We start from the raw sequence: 27,372 nt of genomic DNA, 5'->3' as shown, positions 1-27,372 counted from the left end.
TGAAAACTGTTTTGAAAGCCAGGATACCACTGTCACTCCAGGAACTTTTGATGGTTGTCCACACAGGGCTTCCATAGCTTACAGAAAAATCAGATCTTTTCCTAAACATTAATAATCTCTCCTTTTCACAGTTACATTGCAAAATGTGATGCATTTGAGCAAGATACAGATTCTTTTTCTCCCCCAATCTGAACAATCTACAGTTGTAGATTCAATTCTCTGAACACATTCTAGTTTACAGTTTACAGTAGAACTAGTCCAAAAAGAAGTTTGTTTACTTGGCTTCTCAGAGGACCTCACACAGTCAGCGAGGCAAGTGTTAGTAGGTCTGTACTTTAGAGATACAGAGTGAAGAAGTTTTACTCATCCATCATACCTTTTATTTTCTATTACCAGTATGTGATCATCTTTAAGGAAATTGAGGGATAAGAACTGAGGAACATACCAGCTGCACTTTACAGATTAACAGCCACAAAAATAGAAAGCAACTATACAATCTCTGGGTTTCACAAAACTAGTTTCCATTTGTAACACTTGACACAACAAGATTAACAGCAACAAGTGAAGGAGCTACATCTGTAAAGTGCTATTTTTGTTAGAAGTGGCTAAAAAAGCACAACTACAACGGATTTGGGTATTCGGTGGCTAGATTGTCGATATCCTCCAAATCTTTTGTTTCAGGCTCTGTGTTTTTTGATGAAATTGATAAGCCCATTTGTTGAGCTATCATGAGATGTCACTGGAGCATCTGACTCCAGTTCAGGCTCAATTTTCTTGGCAAGTTGTTTTCCAAGCTCAACTCTGTATTTATAAAAGCAAGAGAAGAAAAACATTAGTGCTAACAACTTACACTATTTGCTATAAGCCATTAATGTTAAAAATTGGTGTCAGTAGAAAGTAACTTGACAGTGAACATTGATGAATGTTTTTCTCTTCACAAATTACTGACAAAGTTAATAGTATTCAACTCAGTGCCATTCATGAACAACTGGAGTTCTCATAGCTGCTTAGCTGAACAGACAGCTCTCAAATTAGAGGATGTCTAAAGAAAGTTTTGTTTTAAGAGTTAAGCAGAGTTTTTCCCCTTCAGTACTCATTTGTGTTATGCAGCCTGCCCCAATGCAGAATGCATTCAACTTGCTACTGTTCACTGTGGAACACAACACCACTCAGAACTCCGATTTGTAGCACCACAACAACAAACAGACAGCTGAGTTGCGGGCCTGTAAGCCTTCCCCCACACTACAGCATGTTATCCAGGAGTTACAGCCACACAGGCTAAGAATCTAGGACATTCCAATGGCTACAAGAAACTAGGCTGGTTCAACAGTATCCCCACATTCCATAGTTTTGGATGCCATTCTAGATTTTGACATGTTGCAGTAAGAGCTATACTTCTATCCCACTCCTGATTTCAAAGTTCATAGCGGACATAAGCTTTTATTAGACAGTCTTCCACTTTCGGTTTCTACTACGATACTTTAGTTAAAGAACTTGCTGTGGTAGCGTAGCTCCAAGAAAACATACACAAAGACCTATCCTACAGCCTTTAAGGAGGGAGCTTAGTGTAAACTGCTATTCTACACCTGTAGAGCAAACTTGCTCTTCAAAATAACCCCTCAGAGCATAGGCAGGTTTCACCTGAAAAGTCTTACTCATTTCCCAATCCCTTTGTCTCCTACAGAAGTCTTCACACAGTTTATTGTACAGTTAATATTACCACAGATTAAAAAGAACCTCATTAGTTCCTGATAAAGTCTTCCATCTTTAAAACTGACACTGACAAACTCCTCAAAGCTGCTGTTCTCTGCACGGAGCTCTACCATGAACCTTGGTCACATGTGCAGCCTGCATTAGACCTAGGACTCCAATACATAGACATCTGCCAGGAACATTCTTTTATCTCCGGTATATGAAAATTAAGAGGTGGTCAGTCTTCTGCTTAACAATGCCATTCAAATGTTTCTAGAGATAAAATAATGCTTTTTTCCCCTTCTGTAAGGGAAATTATTTTCCCTTTCTGTCAGAGCAAGTCTTCAGCCTGCTTGACTATTTTACTCATTACTGCCTCTTTTCTGCATTCATAATATTTTAATCAAACTAAACAAAGGTGCTTAAATTTCTATCTGCAGAGTCATTACGCAGGGCTGAAGGATACATGGTGACTTACACCCAGAAAATTTGTTTTAATTTAAAACTATCCTATTGTCATTTGCTCCAAGTATAACACATTTTTTTCATTGTCTTCTCTACATCATGACAGATTAAGGAACACCAGTCAGCAAGAAACAGATCAAGGAGACTTACCCCCACTGGTCATAACTGTTAATGTCCCAGACAATTCCTTGAACAAATATCTTGTGCTCATACATGGCTATAAGCAGAAAAAGATCTATCAATAAACTTCATCAAAAAGTCTTAATAAGCATTCACAGGTGAGAGATCTATTTACTTACCAATGATAGCTCCCAGGGTGAATGGGTTGAGTTTTGTAAACATGATGGAATTGGTTGGTCGATTTCCCTCAAAGACCTTTCAAAACAAGAGTTACATTCTTATCTAGGATGTTGTAAAACTCGCATCAGAAACCTGAAGTTTATATTTTCGTTGTAGCCCACACTGGACTACTTGTATTAGCAGCAAACAAATCCTGAAAGCTCTAAAGGCTAAACAACTTCAACCATAAAATAGTTTCATTTTCATGTTTTATTACAAACAATAGCAAAACATTATCTCTGAGCACCACTACTGGCTATGGGCTACAGGAAGTAAATCACAGAATAGTTTGGGTCAGAAGGGGCCTTAAAGATCATCTCATTCCACCCCCTTGCCACAGGCAGGGACACCTTCCACTACACCAGGTTGCTTCAAGCCCCATCCAGCCTGGCCTTGAACACTGCCAGGGAGGGGGCAGCCACAGCTTCTCTGGGCAGCCTGTGCCAGGGCCTCACCACCCTCACAGTAAAGAATTTCTTCCTAATATCTAACCTAAGTCTCCACTCTCAGTTTGAAACTACTACCTCTCATCCTATCACTACCCTCCCTCATAAAAAGTCCCTTCCCACCTTTCCTGTAGGCCCCCTTTAAGTACTGGAAGGCCACTACAAGGTCTTTTTATAAGGCTATAAAATACAAGTCAAAATCCCAGAGCAGTGATGAGATAGCTCATCTTTTCTGAAATGCCTCAGAAGGCTTTCCAGATCAGCATGCTTTTGCAAGAGTGCCATTCACAGACTGCTCCGTGAGACCTGACAAGGTAGAACCTGTAACACAACCTTCACAGCTGTCAGGACAGTAGCACTCGACAGCCACCGGAGGGCACTGCCCCATTAGCAAACTCCATCGAGCAGCAGACCAACACAACGCCCTCACCACCACAGCATACAACTAGAGGAAAGCTGTCGAGTGACAAAGCCTGGTTACCTTATGGGGAAGGAGCTTCTCCAGAGCATCTCCACTCAGTCCTGCTGCCTGAAGTTCCTTACGAGCTTCATCAGCAGTCTTTCCTTTCATCAAGGCCTCAGTCTGAGCAAGAAAGTTGGCCAAAAGGATCTAGAGGGTAGAAATAAGAACAACAACTCAAGCTACTGTTTCCTTACCTGGAATAGTGATACCTAGTGCTTGAATCTAGTCAAAGACCTAGTCTAGAGTTACAACTCCTGTTTTTAAACACTACAGTAGTAAGATGTGCAGTAGCTTTAGCTGCATAATGCCTGCACTTCAGAGTGCCAGGAGACTTGATTGTTTTAATAGTGCATTTATCCAAAGACAACCAGGGCTGTTTTGCTGAATCCTGCCCCTGCTGAAGCCAACAGCAAGCCTCCCAGTGAGAGCAAAGGAGCCAGGATTTCACACATTTTTCCCCTTTCACCCAGTATAGCCTATCCTTTTATCCCATGCTACACCACATGCATGGAAAGCCAGGTGCAAAGATTAGTCAAAGGTAACCACTGAAGATGTACTTACTCTACATGAATGAACATCCCCACAGTGTACACTATTACCAATCCCTACCAATACAGTACAAGTTTAGTTTCCTATTCCCTGCCTAATGTTAGCTTGCAAATTCACATGTGGTTTTCTCCTACCCATTACACTGAAGATAAACTCACTGTTTCTACAGCCTAATGAAGCCTTCTCTCCCCTTCTTTTGCAAAGTAATATTCTAAAACTGTCACCTGTACATGCTGTTACTTGATAAAAAAATTACTATAACACAATTTAAATAGCACTTGTAATCTGAAATCATGGCAATATTGAAATTTAGTGAGGAAACATGTTTTTTCTGAAGTATGCAGTAAGTAGTAGATCTGGACATTTTGTCACCTATGGAATGTAAAAAATTGTTAAACATTGTTCACTGAAAATCCTTAGTCAGATGGTACACTAAAATAAAAAAATTGGATGGGTTAAAAAAACATCCATGTGTAGAAGGCTACCATTCTAGCCATGTTAAGATAATCACTAAATTTTGTCCTAGAGTTGAAGATTTGCAACAGCATCTCAAGTTTTCACCAGCTCTGAGAATTTGCTTCTTCCTACTCTGTAAGGACTACACTCCTTACAATTCCTACAAGGAGTTTTCCCTCCAAGCAATTGCTCAACTCCTTCCAGCCTCAGTAGGCCAACAGGCCACACTATTGATCTGCCTCAGGAACTGTGGCTGCAATTTATTCAAGAATAAAAATACCACTGTTATAATTACATATTACATGTAACATGTAATTTAGATATTTCCAAACCTATTGTGAATGTGTGTAGTTTCAAAGGGACATTTAGAAATCTTGCACACTGTAATACCAAATAAGCCTCAATGCCTTCAGCTGCAAGAAAATATGGGTGCCCTGACAGATAACTTATTACCTTGTGATGCAAGCCATTTCTGACTGGATGCTGGGTCTGGACTGGGATCAGAAAGTCACAGGGAATCATGCGAGTCCCTATAAGAAAAGCCTTGTTAAAAACCCTGCAACAGGAAAACCTTAGAAAATCTTTAATTCTCACCCCACTTCTCAGAGTTACTGGAAGACTCAGCCACTTCAAACAGCAGGGCAAAGTGACAGCACAGCTCAGTACCTCCAGCTTTAGTTGACCCTCCTTATTGTAAAGTTAAAATCTGCACCTTGCAGCCTTCAAAAGCCACCAATTAAGAGTACTACAGCAGTGTGATGCCAGGTTAGATAAGAGTCCAACCTCTACACAAGTGTCAACTCTGCAGACTCTTGCAGCTTTCTCGCCATTCAGAATTTAATTCCAAAACACTGAATAGCTTCAGTTTACCTTGATGAATGAGCTGGTAAAAAGCATGCTGCCCATTGGTGCCAGGCTCTCCCCACACAATAGGGCCAGTACTGTAGTCCACACGAGAGCCTTTCTTGGTAATGTATTTGCCATTAGATTCCATATCACCCTAAAAGAAGGGAAAAGTAATATCACCTTTCTTGCAGAGCCACACAGTATCAGTGCAAGTTTCCATACATACTTCAACTCTAATGAGTGCTACTAATTTCTAGAGATTTCCTATGTATCAGGGATACAGCTGTTAATTTATGGACACCAAGATAATATAGGTCTGAGAAAAAACCTCTCTGCATTAATGGAGCAAATAAGCTGATATCTATCTTGACACCAGTCCCTTTGTTACACGAATTTAAGTGATTGCAATTTTAACCTAGAAACATGCATTCAAGTTCTATAACTAAGACAAACACATCTACATTATTGCTTCTCAGAATCTTTACTCTGAGCCTTACCTGCTGGAAGTAGGCAGCAAAGCGGTGCATGTATTGGTCATAGGGCAGAAGGGCATGGGTTTCACATCCATAGCAATTTATATACCAGACCCCCAGCATGGCCAACAGAACAGGCATGTTCTTCTCCAGTGGGGCAGTGTGGAAGTGATTATCCTATGTGACAAAAGAAAATTACACTTTTGATAAAGTAACTGTCACCCCTCCCAACTCTTAAATTATTTTTGTTGTTTTGATCCAGGGAGAACTTCCCAAGCACAGTCATTTAGACACATTCAAAGGACACAGGAAGCTTAACTTCTAAAACCAACCTGCCTTCAGTTACCTTACTAACAACTCTTAGGAGGAGCAAATCTGAAATAGGCATCCCACACTCACCATCCAGTGGGCTCCTGCAAGAAGGTTCTCAAAGTTGTCAAAACCTAACAACGGAAAAAGTCAGTTTGTATTTACTGTTACAACTCAAACTTAATTTTTTTCCTGTAGAGACAATTGTAAAACAGTTGAGATTCCATGTATGTGGCAGGGTTCCCAACTACTAATTGTGTTAAAGATGTACTTTGGCTTCTGAAATTTGCATCCCATAAGCCAGATATATTTAGTTATGATTAAAGCCTGGACTTCAGAGCAAGTCCAACTTCATTAAACATACTTCAAAAACCCTTGCCTAAAACCCCCATTCAGGCAAAATGGGAAACTAGAAGGAAAACAGAGGCATTAAAAGCAGGCTCTATATTAAAGGCTACATAGTTTTCAGCAAATTTGAACACTTAGTCACTTCACAGCCACAGTGGGAGAGACATCCCCTGAAAAACAGGGCAAAGCTAGTACAGCAGGGATTTCTGTCTCGGTCTGGAAAAAACCCACAACTGTAATAAGAACTTCTAAAAGAAAAAGGTTGTGTGTCCCCCATTCTTTTAATCCACCTAATTTTTCTTTGCTCTAATTAGGGTATTTAAATCATCATTTGTTTTCACTAACAAGTAGTTCAACTAATACCATCCTTTCCTGCAAAGGCAGAAAACCTGATTCTTATATGGAAAAATGGAGGTGAACTGTTTGGCAATCAGAGCAGCAGCTCTACCTATGGTCAGAAGCCAGCTTTGGGAGATGGAGATAAGAGTACGAAGTGCACATAGATGGGCATGTCAGCAGTCAGCACCAAATTCGTCTGACAGCAGATATGAACAGTTTATTGCAGACAAAACAGTAAGTTTATTTTGCTTTTCACATAGGTTTTTCTACACATGATAACTCCTATTCATATCATTCCAAAAACACCAAACCCAATGTTTTTCTAACCTCTGTCTGATGAAATTCTAGCTTTCATTTAGAAAGATAAATGACATCATGGTTTCAGACTTGAAATATCTGGAAGAAGTAGTGAGGGAACAAATGCAAGGCTGAACAGCCTGCTCACCAGGCAACAGCAGTTCTTAGAGCTCTTTCACATTAACTGTGTACTCTCCACCTGCATTTGAGATCAGCATCAGAAATGCTGATGCTACTGATCCTCCACCTACTTGTATTGTTACAATTTCAAGGGTCTGTTTGCTCCACAATCAGCTGCAGATAGGACTACTAGGGACAAAAGGAAATAACGGGAGAATGAAATAATTAACAATGCTAAACAGAACTCATATGCAGAGCTGGAGACAGGATTCTGATGTGTGGTGTGTATCTACTCACAGAAACTAAAAACCCTGCTCTTAAATAGTTTAGGAATATCAGTTGCAAGGTCTGATTTTCAACACTGCTTTACATAAATCAGGCCCTTCTGGCTATGGAAGTGACTAAAAGAGATGCAATTTTACTATTTGTACCTCAGTACAGGTAATCTCCAAAACTCCATTTACAGTATAAAATCTCAACATTGCCACTGCATTACAGATCGTTCTTTCGCACAAATATCCAACCACTCAGAGTAGGTTGGGTAAAGTAGTATTTTCCCTAAATCTGATCCACAATCCACTATTGTTAATGCATTCCATAATTATATTCCTGAAGCAAACAAACTAATTTTCAGCATTGTTACATCATAGGAATACCTACCAATATGCAGGGCAATGGATAGACCAATGGCAGACCACAGAGAGTAGCGGCCACCAACCCACTAAAACAAGAGAAAGATTGGTTTAGACAGGAGACATGCACAGCTTTTAAATTCAAACTTATTCAAACTATTATGAATGCGTTTAGACCACCTTCAACAATATCAATATTCTTTCTGGTGATAATTTACTAGAAGTTACATGGCACAATCAAGGAAACCTGCACCTTGCAGTAGCCCCCTCAATGAATTCTTAAGTAAGCATTTTTTGAGACTTTAAAGTTATCATACTTGTCCAATTTATATAACATCTGTTGAAGCAGATCTGGATGATTCCATCTCACTTCCAAACACTGAATCTGCAGCTTGTATTAAATGCTTTCCTAATATCACTCCCCTACAGGTAAAGCCTGCTGCAGCAAGATAGCAATACTATCCAGGGAAAGGTAATGCTCTAGGTAATTTCTGAACAGCAGCTTTAAAATCTAGTTTGTCAGGCACATAGTCAATGAGACGAGCCAACCTGATTCTGATTAAGTATAAGGGCAAAAACCTAAGGGCAGTACATTTAAAATATGCATCTGCTACAAAACATAAAATTAGTCTCCCATTTCTGATGTTTGACCTTTACAGGCCTAGATTATATACAGTAGACCCCAACAGTCAAATGTCATAGCTTATAATAACTACTTACACAGATGAATAAGCTAAGACTTGTTTCTCCTGTTACCCAACAGCTGATTAGACAGCCAAGAACACAGAAGGCTCCTCTTCAGACCTTTGACTACAGGATTTTAATGGAATGGCCAAGAGACAAAACTGTTCTGCTTGCCTGACGTGTTCGCTATTTGCCTTTAGTTAGGAGTTTTCAGATGTTTCAGTACAGAGATTACAACTACTATAAGTGTAGGTGTTTTGCCAGTTTCCTGACATCTGATTAGAATAATCTAACTTGCTTTAGAAAATGCTAACAGTTAACATCTACCACACAACATCAGTCATTTACTTACATCCCAAAACTCAAACATGTTCTCTGGGTCAATTCCAAAGTCTTTAACTTTAGGCTAGGATAAAAAAACACGTTAAGAACATAAGTAAAACCAACAATCTTAAAGCTTTACATCTAGCAAATAAACACAAGCTGGGTACCCATTAAATACACAATTCCCCAATTACAGCCTCTTTAAAAATACATAGAATCCATCAGAAAGAGGGTATACCTTCATTTTCAGAGATCACTACCACTATTCAGTAGTCTCAAATGAAGTCAATGACATACACTCATTTTCTCATCAGTCTAAGTAGCAATATACTTAGGAGTTGGACTGACATTCAATTTACATTTAACAGAACCCGAATGGAAGAGCAGAACTTCACACCACATTACCCGACAGCCTCTCAATTATTGCAGAGTCTTTTTGTAATTGCTTTGGTCTTTCTGCTTCACACTTTTGCATGAACCATATCAGGGTACATTATGCTCATCACATGCTACAGATCATTCACACAAACTACCTGTATCACTTCAGCACTTACTTGAAGAGTCTAGGAGAGTAGTATTTGTTTACATAACTGCATTCACACACACTCAAGCAGTTACAGGTACACTCAGTAACAGGACACTCATTTCAAGTATACAAGATCTTAATCTCAGATTTAAAGCTCCAGCAGAAAAAGCACACATCTATGATGAAGGTCCAATCTTGATACAGTTCGTTACTCTAAAAGTGTTTCAGTTATTTTCAGTAGAAGAATATAATATCTTTCAAGAGGAAGGCTAACTACTGGTATTCAAGTAATGGTATCCTAAAACATACACTTCCATACTGGATTTTAAAATGAAGACATCTCAAAGGTACACAGAAAGAAAATAAGATAGATCGGTTATACTTACACCATTGGTAGACAAGGCAACAAAATGCTTGGCCACAGCTGAAGGCTTCAAAAAATAAACAGATTGTTAGATCTAGAACACTAATTATTTTGATTTCTGGTCATAAAGCTGATCTGCTACCCTTCACACCTAAATTACTGTTGACAACCAGTTATTTTTGTGTTATCAACTTGAAACCATCTTATCCACATTCAGGGTAGGATTTGGCAGTATGCCTGCCTAAAGATAACATTCTCATGAAGCCCTCTGTAACCAGTCACTAAGAGCTGCACACTATTTCCTTAAGAGTACATTATCAGTTTGGAACATCACTACCACCACTTTGGAGCAGATGGGAGTTAGTTGTACATGCACTATCCTTCAAGCTATGGTCAAAAGATCAAGACAACTGGAATTACTGATAAATCTCAAACTCCAGATTTAGACTTTGGTCTTTCAGTAAGTGTTCTGGTAAACAAAGATGAGTTGTCTGCAACAGCAGTGTAACAAGGAATTTCAAAGCCCAGCTTTAAAAGGAAGTACAGCTACTTTGACTGGAACAGGTTGAAGACCATCTTTATTACCTCAGTAGGCAGTATCTGCTTTTTTTCTTTTAAAGGTTGGAAATAGGAGATAATAAACCAAATACAAGGTTTCTATTCATAGCACAGCCATCTGCCATAGAAATGACAGTGTATCACTCCAACCATAGCTTCATTTCCAGTTTTTAAATATTTGCCAGGAATTGGAAGGTAATGCCACATAGACACCATATTCTTGGATTTTTGTATCAGTGGTTCCACCAAATTATTAGGCAGCTCTAAGGTAAATGCTACGCTATTACTTAACAAGCAGGATTTGAGAAAACAGATGACAACCATTTATAATGAAAAACTAGTGGTTTTATCACTTTGATCAGACATAACAGCCTGTCTGTAACCACGAAGCACTGAAATTATATGTACAGCATTTGCTGAGCTATACAGCTTGTGTTTGGGCAGTTATTGGCTCTGCTCCAAAGCACACAGAATGACCAGGGAGAAACTGCACAACGAAAAGCTGTTGCATTCTGTTACATAACCTAAACATTAGACTTACATCATTAGCAGCATGCAAGAACCATTCTTTGGCTGTTTCTGCATTGGTGATAGTTTCCTGGGTGGTGAAAGTCTGCACATCAGAAAACAAGGAAGTAAGTAAAAACACTGTACTTAAAATTGAAACAAGCTCAGGCTGCTAAAACACCATATGTTCTAGTCAGAGCAGAGTGATTCTAGATGTTCATAACAGGCAGCTGCTGCCAGATCTCAGAAAAAAAGCAAGCTTATCAATCCAGTAGAGATTGGAGTTGCTAGACTTATCTATCTAGTTTTAAACTAGCATATATCTAGAATTGGAATAATTATTCCCCATTTCCTACCTTCCCTCCCCCAAACTGTTACACAAAACCTTGAGACAGAAATTTTCTACTGTAGTCTTTCACTAAATATGAAGTTTTACCATTCAACTAAAAAGCAACTAATTGAGCATCAAAACAGGATAACCTAGCTGGACTGTCCTCTTGTTCTTCAATTCCCACTTTTTCATGTAGGAACATTCATTTCTGCTAAGATGCTTGCCATAATTTTGTTTCAATGATTAGAGGAAAACATTTTCCTGCTCCATGAAGTGTGCACAGAAGTTCAGTCATGCAGTTTTGCAAGTATCTACAACCATTCTGATTTACTCAACCATCAAAATTTAGCTTTAAGGGTGAACACTAGACTCAACCTACTCTCATCCATCTCCAGAAATATTCCATTATGAAACTCAAGCCTGTTAATGGAAAAAAATGCCATTCATCCTCTTCCAAATATATCCAATTATCTAACTACAGTCTGGCAAACAGAAATTGAAGTGTTACTCTTTCAATTTGACAGTCTTCCAAGCCTTTGAACCGTGATCCTTGAACTCAATTATTCAAAGTGACCATTAGTACTACTTTGTGAAGTTTCCTTATTATTCCATAAGTTGTTGCTCAGCTGCAGTATTGCCAAGACAAGATAATGAGCACCACCATAGAGCATGGCCAGCATAACACACATGTTCATTTGTTGCAGACTCTTCAACAGCAAAAAAGGTTCTACTGTGCTTTACAAATGAAGGCGACCCGAGTTACATAATCATCAAGTTTGTCTTCATCAGTTTCCTCTGCTAAGACAGCATTCCTCAAAGGAAGATGGCAGCTAGCAATTATGTTTACAGAATAAGTTACTAGCAAGGCAAGACTTAAAGGCAGCTATTAGGTCTGTATTCAGAAATAAGTGTCATCTTACAAACTACCAGCAGACTATCTTTACCTCTTTGTAAGTAAAGAATTAGTATTTATAGTGGTCAAAGAACTCAGCATTTAAGTTATTTAGGCAAAGATATTTTGTTATTACCCTAAACTAGAATGAAGATACCCAAGCCACACAATTCATTAATGCAAGAAACAGAACACTTAACAAGTAACACTGTACTCAAGATAAAGGACCAAAAGTAACCTTAAATGAAATAAAGGAGTAAGACAACAAGATCTTGAATTTCAAAGGAATAACTACATAGGATCCTACATTCCACCCACGGAAGTACAGTAAAATAAACTTTTGTGAATAAAGCTTGAACTTGTGTTGACTGAGAAATATGCCCTAGACAACATGAATTTGCCCAAGTGTCTGACTTGCTTCAGTTAAGTCATTTTCAGCATGTGACTTCTGGATCCTTTAGTGTTTCAGTAACACAAGATTGTACTGCAAGTTTAGGATTAATCACAACATGCCTGTTAAAAAACAGCTGACACTAGAAATCCCTGATATAGATCTTCCTGCAGACAGATCTCTATTCTGACTGAATCCTTTACAGTCAGAGAAAGTCACACCCCAGTGCTTGTATTAGACATACCTTTGATGCAATGATGAAGAGTGTAGTGTCTGGTTTAAGCTCAGCCAGGGTTTTGGCTATATGAGTACCATCAATGTTCGATACAAACCAAACACGGGGGCCTCCCTTGGAATATGGTTTCAGGGCTTCAGTTACCATCAGAGGGCCCTGGATAGAAGCAACAATTAGATTTTATCTTGTGTATATTGCAAGCATGTACACACACAAAAAAAGACAAGGTAGATATATAGAAGTCAGGCACTTACCAAGTCAGAGCCACCAATCCCAATATTGACCACATCAGTGATTGTCTTTCCAGTGTAGCCTTTCCATTCACCACCACGGACTCTCTGTGGCAAAAAAAATTACAGTGACTTTTGTACTTACACTAAAGTTAGTGATTCTAACACTGGAAATTCTACGATGCCTGAAAACACAGTCTAAGTCTCCAAAGACAACTTTCAAGCTTCTAGACCTTAAAGCCTACACTCAAAGCTCCCTTCTTAGCTAGACATTTGGTTATGTCTAAGATGACACTTCATTAAGTGTTAGAAGTCTAATGCACATATTTAAAAACACACTGCAAGATCAAACTCTGTGTGAACTGCTATACCAATTACAACAGAGTGTTGGCAAAGGCAGGAAAAATGAAAAAATCTTGGGCATTAAACTATTTGCAATGAACATTTGAAAGTGGAGGGGTTCTTTAAATGCAACTTCACTACCTAAACTGGAAGAAGCCATGAAAACAGATTTATTGGCAAATCAAACATTCAAAAAGCTTTTCTATTGCACATATGTTTTGCATTAAAATTTATTTCTGAGCTTCACCTTAACAGCACATAGTACAGGTTTCTGCTCTGTTCTTGCTGTTTTAAGAGTTACTGAGCTCCGACAAAGAAAATTACAATCATTAAGTAATATCAAAACACTGCATTGAATTTTGTCCACCATGTACCACCTATGCATTAAATTTGTTTCCATCACAAAAGAATCTTTAGTATCATGCACACTTCTACATACATTCCCCAATTCTAAAGCAATTTTCCCCACAACAAATCACCTGGTTATACTGATAGTTGCTCTCCTTCCCTACAGATGTTTAAGTTAAACCCTTTTGTTTTTCTCAACAGAAAATCCATTTTCAGCATACACCATTCCTGTAACCTGTAGATGATGTTGCCATAGTTTTAAAACCCCATCTGCTTAAGTGAGTCACCTGAAACAAGCATCATTGTTAATCTTTCCAAACAAACTGCAGAGAAGATACATCTGCATGGAATATTCACAAGCTCTGATGACTGAAACCATTTAGCAATAAAGAGAGTGGCACCAGTACAAAAAACCCTTGTTTTGCACTATCAAAAAACTTTAATCAGCCAAACACTCCACAGTGCAAAGCAGATCATTGAATTTCTGTGGCCATTCAATTCTTACATTATCTGAAGAAACTACCAAATTCAGACCAATTAGTGTCCGTTATTGTGATTTTGGCATTTATCCATTAGGAACTGGACATAATCCAGGCTCATTTTGTATAGGTTAACAAGTATGAGTTGGCAGTCATACTGGCCACTACCACCTGGATAACTCACTATAGTGACCAAGCAGGTCCAGTTCTTCACAGCCCTGTTTAAAAAATGCACTAAAACTATTTGGTGAGCTTTTACTGATTAGCTTTATCACACAAATTTGACTTTGTTAGAGTGCTCTATAAAGTTCTTCCAGAGCATTTCCTCAACTCATCTGACAGATACCTACATTCTAAAGGTGTACAGAATCAAAGAACAAGTAATTAATGATATTTGAAGATAATGGTTAACAGCTGTATTTAACTAGGGAAGAAAAAAACTTTCATGCTGCAACAATAGAATCATAAAGCAATCTGACCTAAAAAAGATCTTTAAGAAACTATTTAAGCAGAGCATAATCAAACTGCAAGTGAGCTGTGAGCTTCTACCTTTCCTGACCTTACACGAATTTTAAGATGCAGTTTCTGCTTGACAGAGTCAAGTAGTTGAAAAATTAGCAGAGAAATAAGGCAATATTTGACAGTACTTAAGGATTTACAGGATTTCTGAAGTAAATGCAAGATTACTGCTGAAAGAACAAGATCTAGAGAGCCCATTAAAGAAAAACCCAAATGGGAACAGAGAGAGGTCAATCATACTAAAACCAGCTCCAACACCAACACTCTAGTTGAGCCAGAACTATTACAAACCTCAAACAAGGACACAAAAATTCATGTGAACCAGCCTACAATCAATGTTTCACAGTATAATGCAAGAACCTGGCTGGATACAGAACATAGAAAAATAAGCTATGATGGTAACTTTATACCTGGCAGAAGTGTTTCATTTTGTCCAACACTTTGTTTACTTCTGGAACAACATCCTTCCCATCTACAAGTATTGGCACATTAGAACGATTTCTCAGAGCAATATGAAGCACAGCTCGGTTCTGAAACAAGAAGGGAAAAAACTGAAGAAGCTGTTTCCAAATTACACCCAGGGGCCTCAGGTACCTCATCCAGAAGGTAGTACAATCTTCATCTTAAAAATCCTTTAGATTAACTGTAATTAGTAGCAGTAGTTTGTGTGTATATGTGCATATACACACACTCATCACCAGCTATCTAAATCACCCTCTCACTTCACAGAATCAGTGCAGAGGGCTTGCAAAAGCATATAATATGCAAAGTAAACAAATAGCTTAATTTGTTTACTTTAAAAATAAAGCTCAAAAGCCCTTGAAAAGCATTTAATGATTGATGTTCATAATTCAGCAATATTCAGTACTCCATGATCTCAATTATTTTGGCATGCTCAGGTATACAAGGATGGAGTTGTTTCCTATTAATCACAATACTGAAAACCAATTGTAACAAGCAGCCAAACTTATTTTCTCTGGCATTTTCTCAACTATCCTGAGAAGTTCATTTTGCATAGAGACAAATATGTATTTAAACATTTCACAAAAAAAGGAATACAATAGCCACATTATTCTATCCACTGCCCACAACTAGATGTTCCCTGGATACTTGCACACCAGATATACAGGTGGTAGTTGTGTTATGAGAAAAATATGTTAGCATGCACCATATTATATTAATTCTCCACAGTTACACATAAGTCAAAGCACTGAAAGTTGGCCTTTGATTTGCCTGTTCAGGAGCTTAACAGCTTTAATCTAAAATGAAGGAGTTAGTCAATACTAATGAACAAATTAAAAAAAAATGTCTGCTCTGCCTCATTGTTCCTCACTACAATGAGAGGCACTGAGACAAAGACAACACAGACGATATGAACTGCCAAGTTGTGATTTAAATACCAAATACTAATTCAAAAAATCACTGAGTTTATGGTTACTGACTTGGAACATTAAAAAGCTCTTTCAGTTGGCCATTATCAAAGCAGACCCACTTAAATTTGGGGTGAAGAGGCAATTTTTTTTTTTGCAACACTGAGCCATGGAACAGTATTTGGTAGATACTGCTCACTACCAGGCTTCAGGGAAGCTTTGTCTTGAAGAGAAGCAGTCATTTGACCTAATATCTACAGTAAACCAGAAATATTTTCTAAATATCAGGTGGGCTATAAAGACTGTCTCCATAATAAGTGCTCAAGTATGAGTTACCTTGCAATGCACTGTCTTTGTGCCATATCAAGCTGCAAGTTTTAACTCATCTGGGACATACACCTGGCAATGACACACTTGGGTGCACTATAAAGAATTTCCACATAAGCACACACCATGCAGCCAATGCCTGCAGCATCAAATACAGACAAGTCTTAAATACTTAAGACAAATAGCTGAAACTTTCTAAATCAGAACAAGAATAGTGGACAAGTCAGTTCTTGCCATTAAGCAGCTCCCTTCTGTCTTATTGCTTTAGGTTTATTCAGTCATGCTGTTTAACAGCATCCTGTTTTTACGGTCTCATGACAATTTCATTGTCCACATGCTCATCTTCCAGAGCCAAACCAACTTGATTTAATATTCTATACAAATGGAAAAAATTTAAACAAATCAAATCTAATTCCAAGTCAGCTTCTGACTGTAAATGAGAAACTGATAACGAAAAAGATGTTTCTAGACTTATGCAGGTAATTACTACATAAAATTGCCATATCAAGACAGTAGCAAAACAGGGAGCTAGCAGAAGCCAAACACACAGTTTAATATTGTGTTTAAGGGCTTTCTGTGAAAATTGCATCCTTCTGAGAAGGCTTCAGCTGCTACATTTCCTCTTATGTAGACAATGAAGAGTAACTCCATAATATGTGGTCAAAAACAGGCTAACCCTGTAATAATTTACATCATACGAGGCCAGTGAGAGGCAATATCTGAGAAAACAGCCCTCCAGGTGGATTTAAGACTCATCACCCTCTTTTCCCTCTTCCTTTTTTCACTAGCTAGAAGTACATCTGTGAATTGAAGGCATTAATACAGAAGGAAGGGGAACCATTTCTCCAGTGAAGCTTTATCTGTTTCTGTCTCTGCATTTTTACAGACATGTAGCATTCACAAACAATACAACGTCCAACTGCTGAGTTACTTTAAGCAAACAGCTTGTGCAACAGCTAAATCAGTCAATAACTTAGTCAAAGGAAATACAAATTTCTGTGAATTTACCTCAAACATACTAAATAGCCTTTAGTATTAAGGCAGACTAACAAATCACATACTGTTGAGTTTCCAGTTTTCATCCTATTTTTAGTTTCAGAAAAAAGGTACAGTTGGGCTTCTGTACGTTTTGGTGAACATAACCATAATTACAACCTTCAGATATACAAAAAAAGGAAGACACTCATTGTCTTACTGAAATAGGTAGTTAATTTCCCAAGATTGGTTATAGTCTCTACTGTTAAACATACCCAAAGATCAGTAGCATCAACAACCCAAAGTAGAAAAGTCTTACACAATCCTCACTATAACTTTCTAGGCAGTTTACTAAGTTTTATCAACACTAACATTAGGCAAAAGCATAGAAGCAATACCTGGAATGCAATACTCTGCTTCATGCCCTTTGCAAGATCTAACTCATCTTCCTCTCTACAAAAGGGGGAAGATAACACAAGAAAAAAAAATATACCACCAAAATCTCTACAAAAAATTAAGATGTGTGTTGAAGGGAGGATTGAATAGCTTTATTCACACATATTTTCTTCTGTCTTTGTTAGAGCTATAAAAATTTCTCATTTAAGTAGTGCAGCAACCATTACAACCACTTGGCATTTCAGAGAAGCAATTAGACTAGGTTTTTTTCAGGACTTACAAACATGCACGAACACCCATAATATATAGGCACAACTGAGGGGAAAGAACCATGGACAGAAATAGCCTTACCTCAGTGAAGTTGATCTTTTCTCCACTGAACATGCGCTCTCTGGCACCTTCCACACCCCTTGACTTTGCCTGAGAAATGTAAAAATAGATTCCTCTTAAAAATAGTAGGAAGTCAACATGTACTACCAAGGTCCAGATACATTAAAGACTGAACATTTACCACAAGACAGTGGAACAAAAGTTATTAGATTAAAAGACCCACTAGATTCTAGCTTAAAAATTTATTCTCTTATTTTAAAGCAAGTATTTTTACACAAGCTGTTTAATTCCTTAAGAGGTTACACAGTAACATGTGCTGAACGATCAAGATGCAATGAATCTATCTTAATTACTCCTGTTTCATCTTGGCATACTGCTACAGAATTCATTAATAATTCTTTGTACCACTTTAGAATTTTTTTTTTTTTGAACCGAAGAGTGGCAAAAGCAATTTTGCTGGGGCTATTTTTCCTAGTTCTTCACTTCTCAAAAAACTGTGTCCTATCTGGTCTAAGCCTTTGGCTGAACCAATAGTTAAGAAAGGCTTGTAAATATGGACACCGTGCTAAACTGAAGCTAGTGACAGGAGTTTCTTAAAACACATCCAACTGCAAATTAATCTCAAAACTAAGACTGTGACATATGAAGTATTGTTTCAGTAGCAGGTATAGAAGACATGACCTTCTCTTACAAGTTTATATGTACCTCAGTAACAGTGCCATATACCAGCTGGTCTGTTACACAGAGAAAAAAACTTTCCAGCAAACACAAGAAACAGATCTGCACACTGAAAAATGCCCCTCTACTTCTGAGTTAAAGGACAACACAAGACCTTGAACAGAGCCAAGATCTGTAAACATATGCCTTTTAACTTTGATGGTCTCAAATTCAGAGCTAAATGTATACTCTAGCATTGCTTATAATCTGTCACAGATAAAAGTTAGCTTTCGTTAAAAAACCTACTTGATTTATTAATTCAACATTTTAAAGAGTTACCAGTTCCATCAGCATTTTCATCACTTCCTCTGTAACAAGGTTCTTCGAATAATCCAGTAAGATATCCCCATGATCAGTATTCAGAGTCAAGCTGTCAAAACAAACAGGCATTTAATTGCACACTCCTGAAGAGTGGATATTTTAAGCAAGACAATGATAACTCCTCTATAGGTTAGAAAATAATTGGAATCCTAATTATACCAAGTTAGTAAATATGACCTGAGGGACTGATTTGCCCCACAAGCTTCAAAATTACTTAGAGTGCTGTTTTAATTGAAGACCATGGTTTTCAACAAGCTAAATTATAGTGTCCACTTTCTGCTTGTGAGAGTCCAAATAGAATGAAGTATACTTAATGCAGTTGGACAATCACATTCTGTTTTGAGCCACTAGCATTCTCTAGCAGTAACTAGCTTTTTCCTAATATATCATAGGTAAAAAACTTACCACATTCTTTTGCTGCTAAAAAATGAAACTCTTCCTACAAGTCCTTTCAACAAATATAGTCATTCTTTTATATGGTGACTTGAACAACCCTGATTTAGAAATCTATACAACTTCATGTACAAAAACATTCTGTCAGCTATTATGCAGAATTAAACCCCACTTGTGCATGGTGTAGTCTCACTGTCGTCACTGACCCCATGGAAGTCTTCAATTTTAGTTAAATAATCCTCATCTGAAAGTTATAGCCTAATACTTCAAAATGCAAACACTTTTAGGTTTTGTATTTACTAGCCTTTTATCTATGTAAGTTCTAGAGTCCCTCTAGTTCTTTACAGAGCAGTTTTCTATCCATTTCTTCTCTGCACTAATTTACAGCCAAATATATACACTTACTCTGAACTGAAGAATCAAAGTTCTGTAAGTAATTCAGTAGGCCTTCTATAAACACACAGAATGTCTTTTATATCTTACTCAGTTTTGCTCCACATGCACAAGCCACAGGAAATTGCATGCATCTAAGTTCTCAGTGCTTCTGTGTTGCTCATTATATTCCCTACTTTTTCCTTCCCAATACTTGAGCACAGAAACATGCACTGTTATTTTAGTGACCACACATGCCAGAGACTTTGCAGAGACAAACCATGGCATAATTGCTATTCCAGACAGATATAATATGACAGAGCAGGCAAGATTCTGCAAAGGAAGAACAGAGCCAACTGGAAATAACTGTCATAATCAGCCAGTCCTAGACATTTGGGTGGTTTTATTAACTTGAAGAATAACACAGCAGCTTATATTTTAAGACCAGAAGGACACAAGACACTAAATAAGGAAAGGAAGGTGTCTTCAAGTACAATCTTGTAAGACTGTCTCTTTTACAGGCAAATACACAAGGCAAGGGAGGAAAACCAACATCAATACTATTAATCACCCTTCTCTTCAGGGGGCTGCAAAACAGCAATCCTGGAACCCTGACCATCCAAAATAAGGATACCTGGAAAATGGCTAGCTAAGGGAAGGACTGTTACCTCTCACCCACCAAATTTGCTATTTGTTGATACAGTACAGAAGAAAAATAAGATCAAACTCTGCAAGTCTTCCTGTTTGAGATGCAATGCAAGTTATATTACAGGTCTTAAACTGGAACTCAGTTTGCTAGTAATACAGCAAGGCCATTAGCATACTAATACTTCTTCAGTTTAGAGAAGTAGAACTTCAAAATTCTCATCTACAGTCTAATATAGAGTCTTCCCCAGTGTTCTACTCCATGAACATGAAATCCTTACAATATTTTCTTTATTTTTACCTGACATATGCCTTACTTCTACAATTCATTGTTGTTCTACAAATAAAAATCAGTCTCACTAGACCAAGACATCAAAGTATCCCACAAAATTCTGGCTGGATTCAAATCACTACTCATTCGAATAAACCACAGAAAGGTGTCATCCCAAGACATTTAATGCAAAAAAGCAAACCGTGGCTACTAGACATGACTTCCCACAGACAAGGGGGAACACACAGCATGTAATGTAATCTCATCTTAAACCCTTACACCAAGAGATCCACTCACCCTTTATTTAAACAGAAGCCCAAAACCCTGCAGCTCAGTTGCATTCTGCTACACTACCCACGCTGCAATGCAGCAGCTAATAGCAGCACAACCCAGGTGGAACAAGAGCCTTGTCACGTAAGCTACATCCACACTGAAGTGATGCAGCCCCTAACCAGAAGGTCACCTGCAGCGTCTCAGAACCATCTTCTCCCACCTAAACACTAAGGAATCTGTACGAAACCCCTAAACGTATTATTACTCATGGATTCTCTGGTGGTATGTTTCCTATTTAGATTGAAGGCTCTTTGTGATCCTTCACAATGGACAGCCAACTACCAGGAGTGTAATACTAGTGCTTTATGTCTTGTACCAGCTATTTCTGTCAAAAGTACCTTAATCAGCATCCACGTATCTCTATCTGTTGAGTTTTATGATGGCTGCATCATATCAGTTCTAACCCCTCAAAACCAGTAAAGCTTTTCTAGTGAACAACCCATGTCGTTAAGATCCACTGCTCCTACCAGACCTTACATCTGGGTAGCAAAGCCAAAGGTTTGACTCCACTCACAATCAGGAAAACAGGATATACAAATTGAGGAAGAAAAAAGGGCAAAGGAAGAAATTATGTTCTGTCTACATTCTGTAGGACACAACCAGTGAGTATAAGGTTCTTATAATATTAAATATATACTTGTGCTCAGAAATAAATATTCACATTAAAAATTACTCACACCAATCTGAAATTTCTCCAGAACCAGTACCAGGAAGCACTTTTACATCAGTAAAAGTTTCTCTTTTTCTTCTGAAGGAAGAGAGATAGTCCATGATTTTATAATACCTAGCAGAACTAATGGAAACATATTTCACACGAGGGGAGAGGTGCAGACTATAGACAGGATCTTGTGGCCAAACCTCCAGGCTGCTTATGCTTTCAACAGATGTCATCTACCACCATCCTGATGATCTGTCTCAAAGCAGCAATCAGTGAGAAGTATATAAGCAGATCTGTCAAACTAACCCAGGCTGTCAGCTCTGCAACTGTATTTTGCTATGAGAAAGTTCTCCTGGTAGTACAGAATGTATTGGTTTACCAGGAAACAGGACTGAAATAACGAGAAGAAAGGATTGAGATGATTAAGTAAACTTAAAACACTTCAACTGTTTCCCGTCCTTATGAGCAGCACAAAAGGACATTAAGTTGGGCAACTTTGAAACAGATAACCTTGGTAAAAAGCATTTCACAAACATCTGATAAACACATTCTAGGAGACACATTGACTATTTTCAGCATGGAGAAAACGTGTTGGAGATGAGTATGTGTGCCTGAAACAATAGTTGTCAAGTATCTTCTCTCCCTGGGTAATTTAACACCACAGTGACAGCGTAACACTCAAAGAAGTCTAAGTATATTACAAATTCACAGGAGCAATTAAATACAGACTATTTCAGATTGAGAGGGTATATTTTATGGTTAAAGTAGCTTGGATAATATTAAAGTGACAGACAGTGACATTAAGATGAAGTGCTATCCCCAAGTACTTGCTCAGGCCATTCAGGAAAGAACCATAGAAGAAGACTCTTGATTATACCTTTTGATTTAACTAGTTTGCATCAGATTTCCTTTGTTCCAAGGATGTTAAACTCAGTCCCTTGGGATATACTGCAGATAAGGAAAACCTGCAACCAGAACTAGCAGTTTTGTTTAAGGTAACAATAACAAAGTTCTTTAACAGTACAAAAAAAGCAAACTGTTACAAGAGCCAGATGAAGTCAATACTCCAAAAGTTTAGCATACCTTTTCCATCAATGCAAATGGAATTTGAATTCCTGTATACAGGTACACAGGACTTCATATGTGATGTTTAACTACAATTTAAGAAGTATCTAGCGAGCTCAAAAGGAAAGAGAAGTCACTTTACCTAGGATGCTAATGCAATGCTTAATACATGCAACAAGTCTCATCTCAACACTGGAGAACAGAAGCTTACTGTATCTGTATCACTGAGGCTCACTTTAAAGTCAACTCAGGGATGCACCTACATAGTATCAGACTTTGCAGATTGCTTCTATAGTCCAGCAACATAACCATACACAAGTTCTCAGCAGAGTCTCCAGTGTGCAGAAAAAATTAGTGTCACTTTACAAGATGAAATCGCTGTACGTTATCACTCTGCTTCCACGTCTTACTTCCTCCTCCAGCAAAAATATGTTGCAACGCATTTTCTGTAATGAGGCAAGGAAGGGCTAAACCTGCTAAACATCCCCCCTTCCCCATCTCAGGGCAGGGGCAGGCACCGCCGTACTACTGACAGGTAGGGGCACACGGATGGATGGCTCCTCGTGATTCTATCGCGGAGCTTATCATGACTAAGCATATGGGTGCGAGAGACTGAGAAATGAAGGACCCACAATGCCGCTGCGCGAGCCGCAGCCCGGCGCTGTGCTTCCCGGCACGTACCCTGCTGCAAGGATGAGTCAAGGACAAGCACGCCCGGCCGCCCTCCTCGGGGGCTACGGAGGAGCGCCCCCCCCCGCCCGGCACCTGCCCCCCGCGGCGCGGCGGGGCTCCCGCCCGCCCGCCCCGCGCTCCCGGCAGGGCGCTGCAGGCCCCGGCCGCACGTGCCCGGCCTGCCACCGGCCTCCGACCGGCCGGCGCGGCGTCAGCCACCCTCCCCCGGCCCCCCCACCCCGCCGGGAGCGGCAACGAGCAGAGCAGCCGCGTGTGTGCGCCGTGTCCCACCGCACACCCGGGCCCCGGGCCCTTCCCGAGATGGAGCGGAGCGGGAAGACGCGGGGCTCTGCCCACCCCTGCCAGGGCTCAGCCGGGAGGGCGCATCCCTCCCACCCGCGGCAAGGCCCCGGCTTTCGGGCAGCGCCCACCTGCGGGAACGCGGGAGGGAAGGCGGGAGACAACCCCACACAGCCCCGGGCCTCACACGCGGAAGTGCCCAGCGTCCCGGCAGCCGGAGGGCCCGGCAGGCCACGGCGGCTGCTGGGGAGAGACAGGGGGGGCTGCTGCCCCGCTCAGCCACAGGGGAGGGCGGGTGGAGTCCGCCCAGCCTCACCTGAATTTCTGGAAGCGATCCTTGTCGGCCTCGAACAGCTGCCGCAGGACGAGCTTGGAAGAGTTCGCCTTGTGCCACTCCACGAGCTTCTTGAAATGGGGGTCGCCAGAGAGCGCCATGTTAGCGGCCAGAAAAGACTGATGAGAGCACAGCTGGCGCACGGGAGCGAGCAGAGCTACGGTCGCCGCCTCCGCTTTTTATAGCGGCAAGCTGGGCCGCCGGCCCCGCCCCGGCCTCGGCCCCCCTCCCCTTTGCGGGCCGCCCCGCCGGGCGCTGGGATTCCCTCGCTGCCGCGCCAGCGGGGAGGGACGAGTTGTCAGCCCGGCTGCGGATGCCTGTCAGGGGGAGGCAGTGGCGGCGGGGCTGCCTGCCCGCGTTGGGGTACGCGGCGGTCGCAACGGCCGGGGGCCGTGCGGGGCGGGCAGCGGCACCCGCGGAGGGGTCGCCGCCCCTCGGGGCTGTGCGGCGCACCCCGGTTGTAAACCCCATGTTGAGGGAAGAGCGGTGTCGCCGTCACGGGGCACCTGTGCGAGGCGGCGGGCACAGGGAACCGGCGGGAACGGGCACAGCGGTTCGGCCGACTATGCCTCGCCGGCCGCCCTCCTTGACCACCCGCCCGCGGGCAGCCACCGCAGTTGTGTCAGGGCCGCTGCTCGTGTAGGCGCATAGGGCATTGAGCAGGTTAAAAATAATGTCCCTTCTCGGGGTTGTTTTTGCCCCAGGTCGGCCCCACGGCCTGGTCCTGCGTGGCGCAGCCCAGCAGAGGGGGGCGAAGGGCGGGGGCAGCGCGGTGAGGGAAGCACCGCTCGCTCCGTGGTCCCAGCCGAGGGGTAGGGGCGCGGCTCTGAGCCCCAACGTGGCACCGTGCTAGACCTCTAAACTCCCCCAAAGGGGTACCCGCGGTTTTTGCCAGCAGCATCTCCCCGCTGCTTCAAACGGCCCTTGCGTGACATGTCGGCTGCTCCGGCTCCCCCCCGGCCATTACATAAGGAGCTTACAGGCCTGAGCTGCGGGGGGCGAGGCCCGCGCTGCCGGTCCCGCTCCGGGGCGCTGGCGGGCTGGCTCCGGGGGCAGGCCAGGGCAGGCAGGCGAGCAGCTGCGCCATTCTTCAGGGGAAAATAAGGCTGTTCGGGGCATAAAGCACAGTGGTTTTTAACCGCGGGCGTGTAAAGGAGCATGTCAAATTCCAGACATCGCACTCTGCGGCTTAGGTGAATAAATCCCCGTGAAGTCATATTTTAAGCACCTAAGCCCCTTATGGATCTGGGTCTAAATCAGAGTCACAGAGCATGAACTTGACTCAGATCACTAAAACCACAGCCCAAGAAGCTTAAGAAGCAGCAGAATCAGCATCTTTTCCTTCCTGCAAAACAAAAAAAAATTCTTAATTGACCCTTTATTAGGAAATGCGTACCTCTAGTATAGTGATAATAGACTGTATAAAAAAGGTGCTTCCTCACTTCACGCTCGCTTGTTTCTATGGTTTGCTTTATCAGACTTAAAATAACTGTTTAACAGGCCAAAGCCTGTTTCTTCAGCAAAATAAATCTTAATCACTTGATATTACAATTTTTTTTACAGTTTTTATCCCTGTGGCCTCCAAAAACATAAAAAAGGTGAAAAAAAAATTGACAGGTTTTGGCAATTTCTCCAAGGCAAGACTGTTTCTCTCATGCTGCCTAAATCTACCTGACCATCCCTCAGTATGTGTGGTTCCCTGCATACCTTCATGTAAGGAAGGAAAATGAAACAACAATTGGACTATGGAGTCAATTCCTATAAGAAGAACACAAGTGCCCAGTAAGTCTTTAAGAAGCCACATACATCATCATGCATGCTGCCATGTAAACTTCACACATTTTCCTTCCTTTTCAAGGCCTTTAGGATAAAACCCTCAATAATCCTAGACTGCTGCTCACAGTCACACTGTAACCCAGGATGTAAATTTGTTTGGCTTAATAAATATGTCATCTTAGCCAGAGGGAGAGAACAAATACCCTTTTAAAAATTTTAACCTTACTGACAGCATTTGATAGTCAGCCATGAAATTCTCCTGATTCACCTGTCTGATTTTTCTCAAAACAGGGCAAATGGGATTTATTACAGTGGTCTCACCCATCCCTGCCAAATTCAGCGATCCCTTACATATATTTTTCCTGAGTTTCTCTCCTGCTATCAGCAGTAGTCATTGTTCTCAGAGCACCTTCACCTCCTTCTACTGATTAGCTTCAAGCTGAAGGTCTGCCATGTATACAAATTTACATTCACTTCTCTTGCAAGTCCTCCCAGCTATCCTGTTGTTTTCTTATGTGGAGATGATGTCTCAATTTTGCTTCTACTTTTCCGCTTTTATTATTTAAAAACCAGCAGTTCCCCTGTCCTGCCTTTCACTGTAACACTTGGGCGTTATCTGAGGTGTTACTTTCTTCACATTCAGGATTTCACTGCCTCTTGTTACATGACCTGCTAAAATGTCTTTCAATGATTCCTTTCTCAAATGCTCATTCATTACTATAATTCTCTTTTCTGGCCACCTCTCTTTTTCACTTCCAAACTACTGAACCACAGTATAGCTCTGTAGCTTCTTACTGCTCTGCTCACGTGGCAATTGTGAATCTTGTATTTGTTCTTTTCCTTTTCATATGAAATTTGAATCCCATGTCCTTACCCAGCACAAGTGCCCAACTGTACCTTTGTCCAAGTTTCAACACGGCTCTTTTCAATTTTGTTTCCCCTTCCCTGTCTTTCTTTATCATAGTCCTTGCACTGTTCAAATCGTCTCCAAATCCTCCAGATCTTAAGAACCTTGAAGATCTGCAAGTTTATCTGACACAAACCCAAAGTCAGCAGGATTTTGTTGGCTTTACATCCCAAATTTACAAGCATTCGTCTCATGCTTAATTGTACCAGTGCAAGAATGTATAGGCTGAGGTAATCAATAAGGTAATCAATAACGCATTAATTCTAGTTCACAGTACGGACAAACTGTGACTGTACCATGACTACCAATTCTGCTTTCTAAAATGCTGATTTTGTTACCCATAACTAATGTTTGCTGCTCACATAATGTAAATTCCATTTACTTTCTTTTGCAACACTTTAGTCTAAGATTTTGAGATGCTCTCTCTCATTTCATGAACCTTAAAATTTATAAATTATCTGGCAATCATGTTTTCTTTTCTTAGACCTCCTCCTTTGGTTGCCAGTGCTTTCTTACTTCCTCTCTTCTTTCCCTAGGATACAGAGCATACACACCTCAGAGAGTTCTAGAGTTCAAAATGTTCCTGCAGCAGACTATGCAAATTTTACGACATATGAGAAAGATAGCCAGGCCAAGGTCCTAATTTTAATCTTTAAAGACCACAGGATAAGGTTTGTAGCTGTTCCGTGAGTTGCTTGTCTTTCCA

At 40.5% G+C, this 27,372-nt stretch overlaps 1 protein-coding gene across 1 annotated transcript; it reads right to left on the bottom strand.

The window, feature by feature from the left end:
- Positions 1–255: 255 nt before the first annotated feature.
- Positions 256–24,111, bottom strand: GPI (glucose-6-phosphate isomerase). The gene is made up of 18 exons (XM_086469025.1): positions 23,966–24,111; positions 18,899–18,989; positions 17,924–17,992; positions 14,915–15,034; positions 12,841–12,924; positions 12,596–12,742; positions 10,772–10,843; positions 9,695–9,739; positions 8,811–8,864; positions 7,803–7,863; positions 6,129–6,172; positions 5,754–5,906; positions 5,281–5,410; positions 4,864–4,940; positions 3,424–3,552; positions 2,457–2,532; positions 2,308–2,374; positions 256–801 (listed from the first exon to the last, which is right to left on the bottom strand). Exons 1-18 carry the CDS (start codon positions 24,082–24,084, stop codon positions 678–680), a joined length of 1,662 nt encoding a protein of 553 aa, XP_086325151.1. The 5' UTR covers positions 24,085–24,111; the 3' UTR covers positions 256–677.
- Between the last annotated feature and the right edge of the window lie 3,261 nt (positions 24,112–27,372).

This window comes from Leptosomus discolor, chromosome 8 (assembly GCF_034619465.1).
Source record: "Leptosomus discolor isolate bLepDis1 chromosome 8, bLepDis1.hap2, whole genome shotgun sequence".
NCBI classification, from domain to species: domain Eukaryota; kingdom Metazoa; phylum Chordata; class Aves; order Leptosomiformes; family Leptosomidae; genus Leptosomus; species Leptosomus discolor.
The sequence above is the reverse complement of the archived record's forward strand: the minus strand, read 5'-3'. Positions and strand labels throughout refer to the sequence as shown.

Coding starts and splice junctions, on each gene's coding strand:
- GPI (XM_086469025.1), bottom strand. CDS start 24,084: ATGGCGCTCTCTGGCGACCCCCATTTCAAGAAGCTCGTGGAGTGGCAC. Junction 5,411..5,753: donor TTGCTGCCTACTTCCAGCAG/GTAAGGCTCAGA, acceptor CCCTTCTTTTAG/GGTGATATGGAATCTAATGG. Junction 3,553..4,863: donor GAAATGGCTTGCATCACAAG/GTAATAAGTTAT, acceptor TCTACCCTCTAG/ATCCTTTTGGCCAACTTTCT.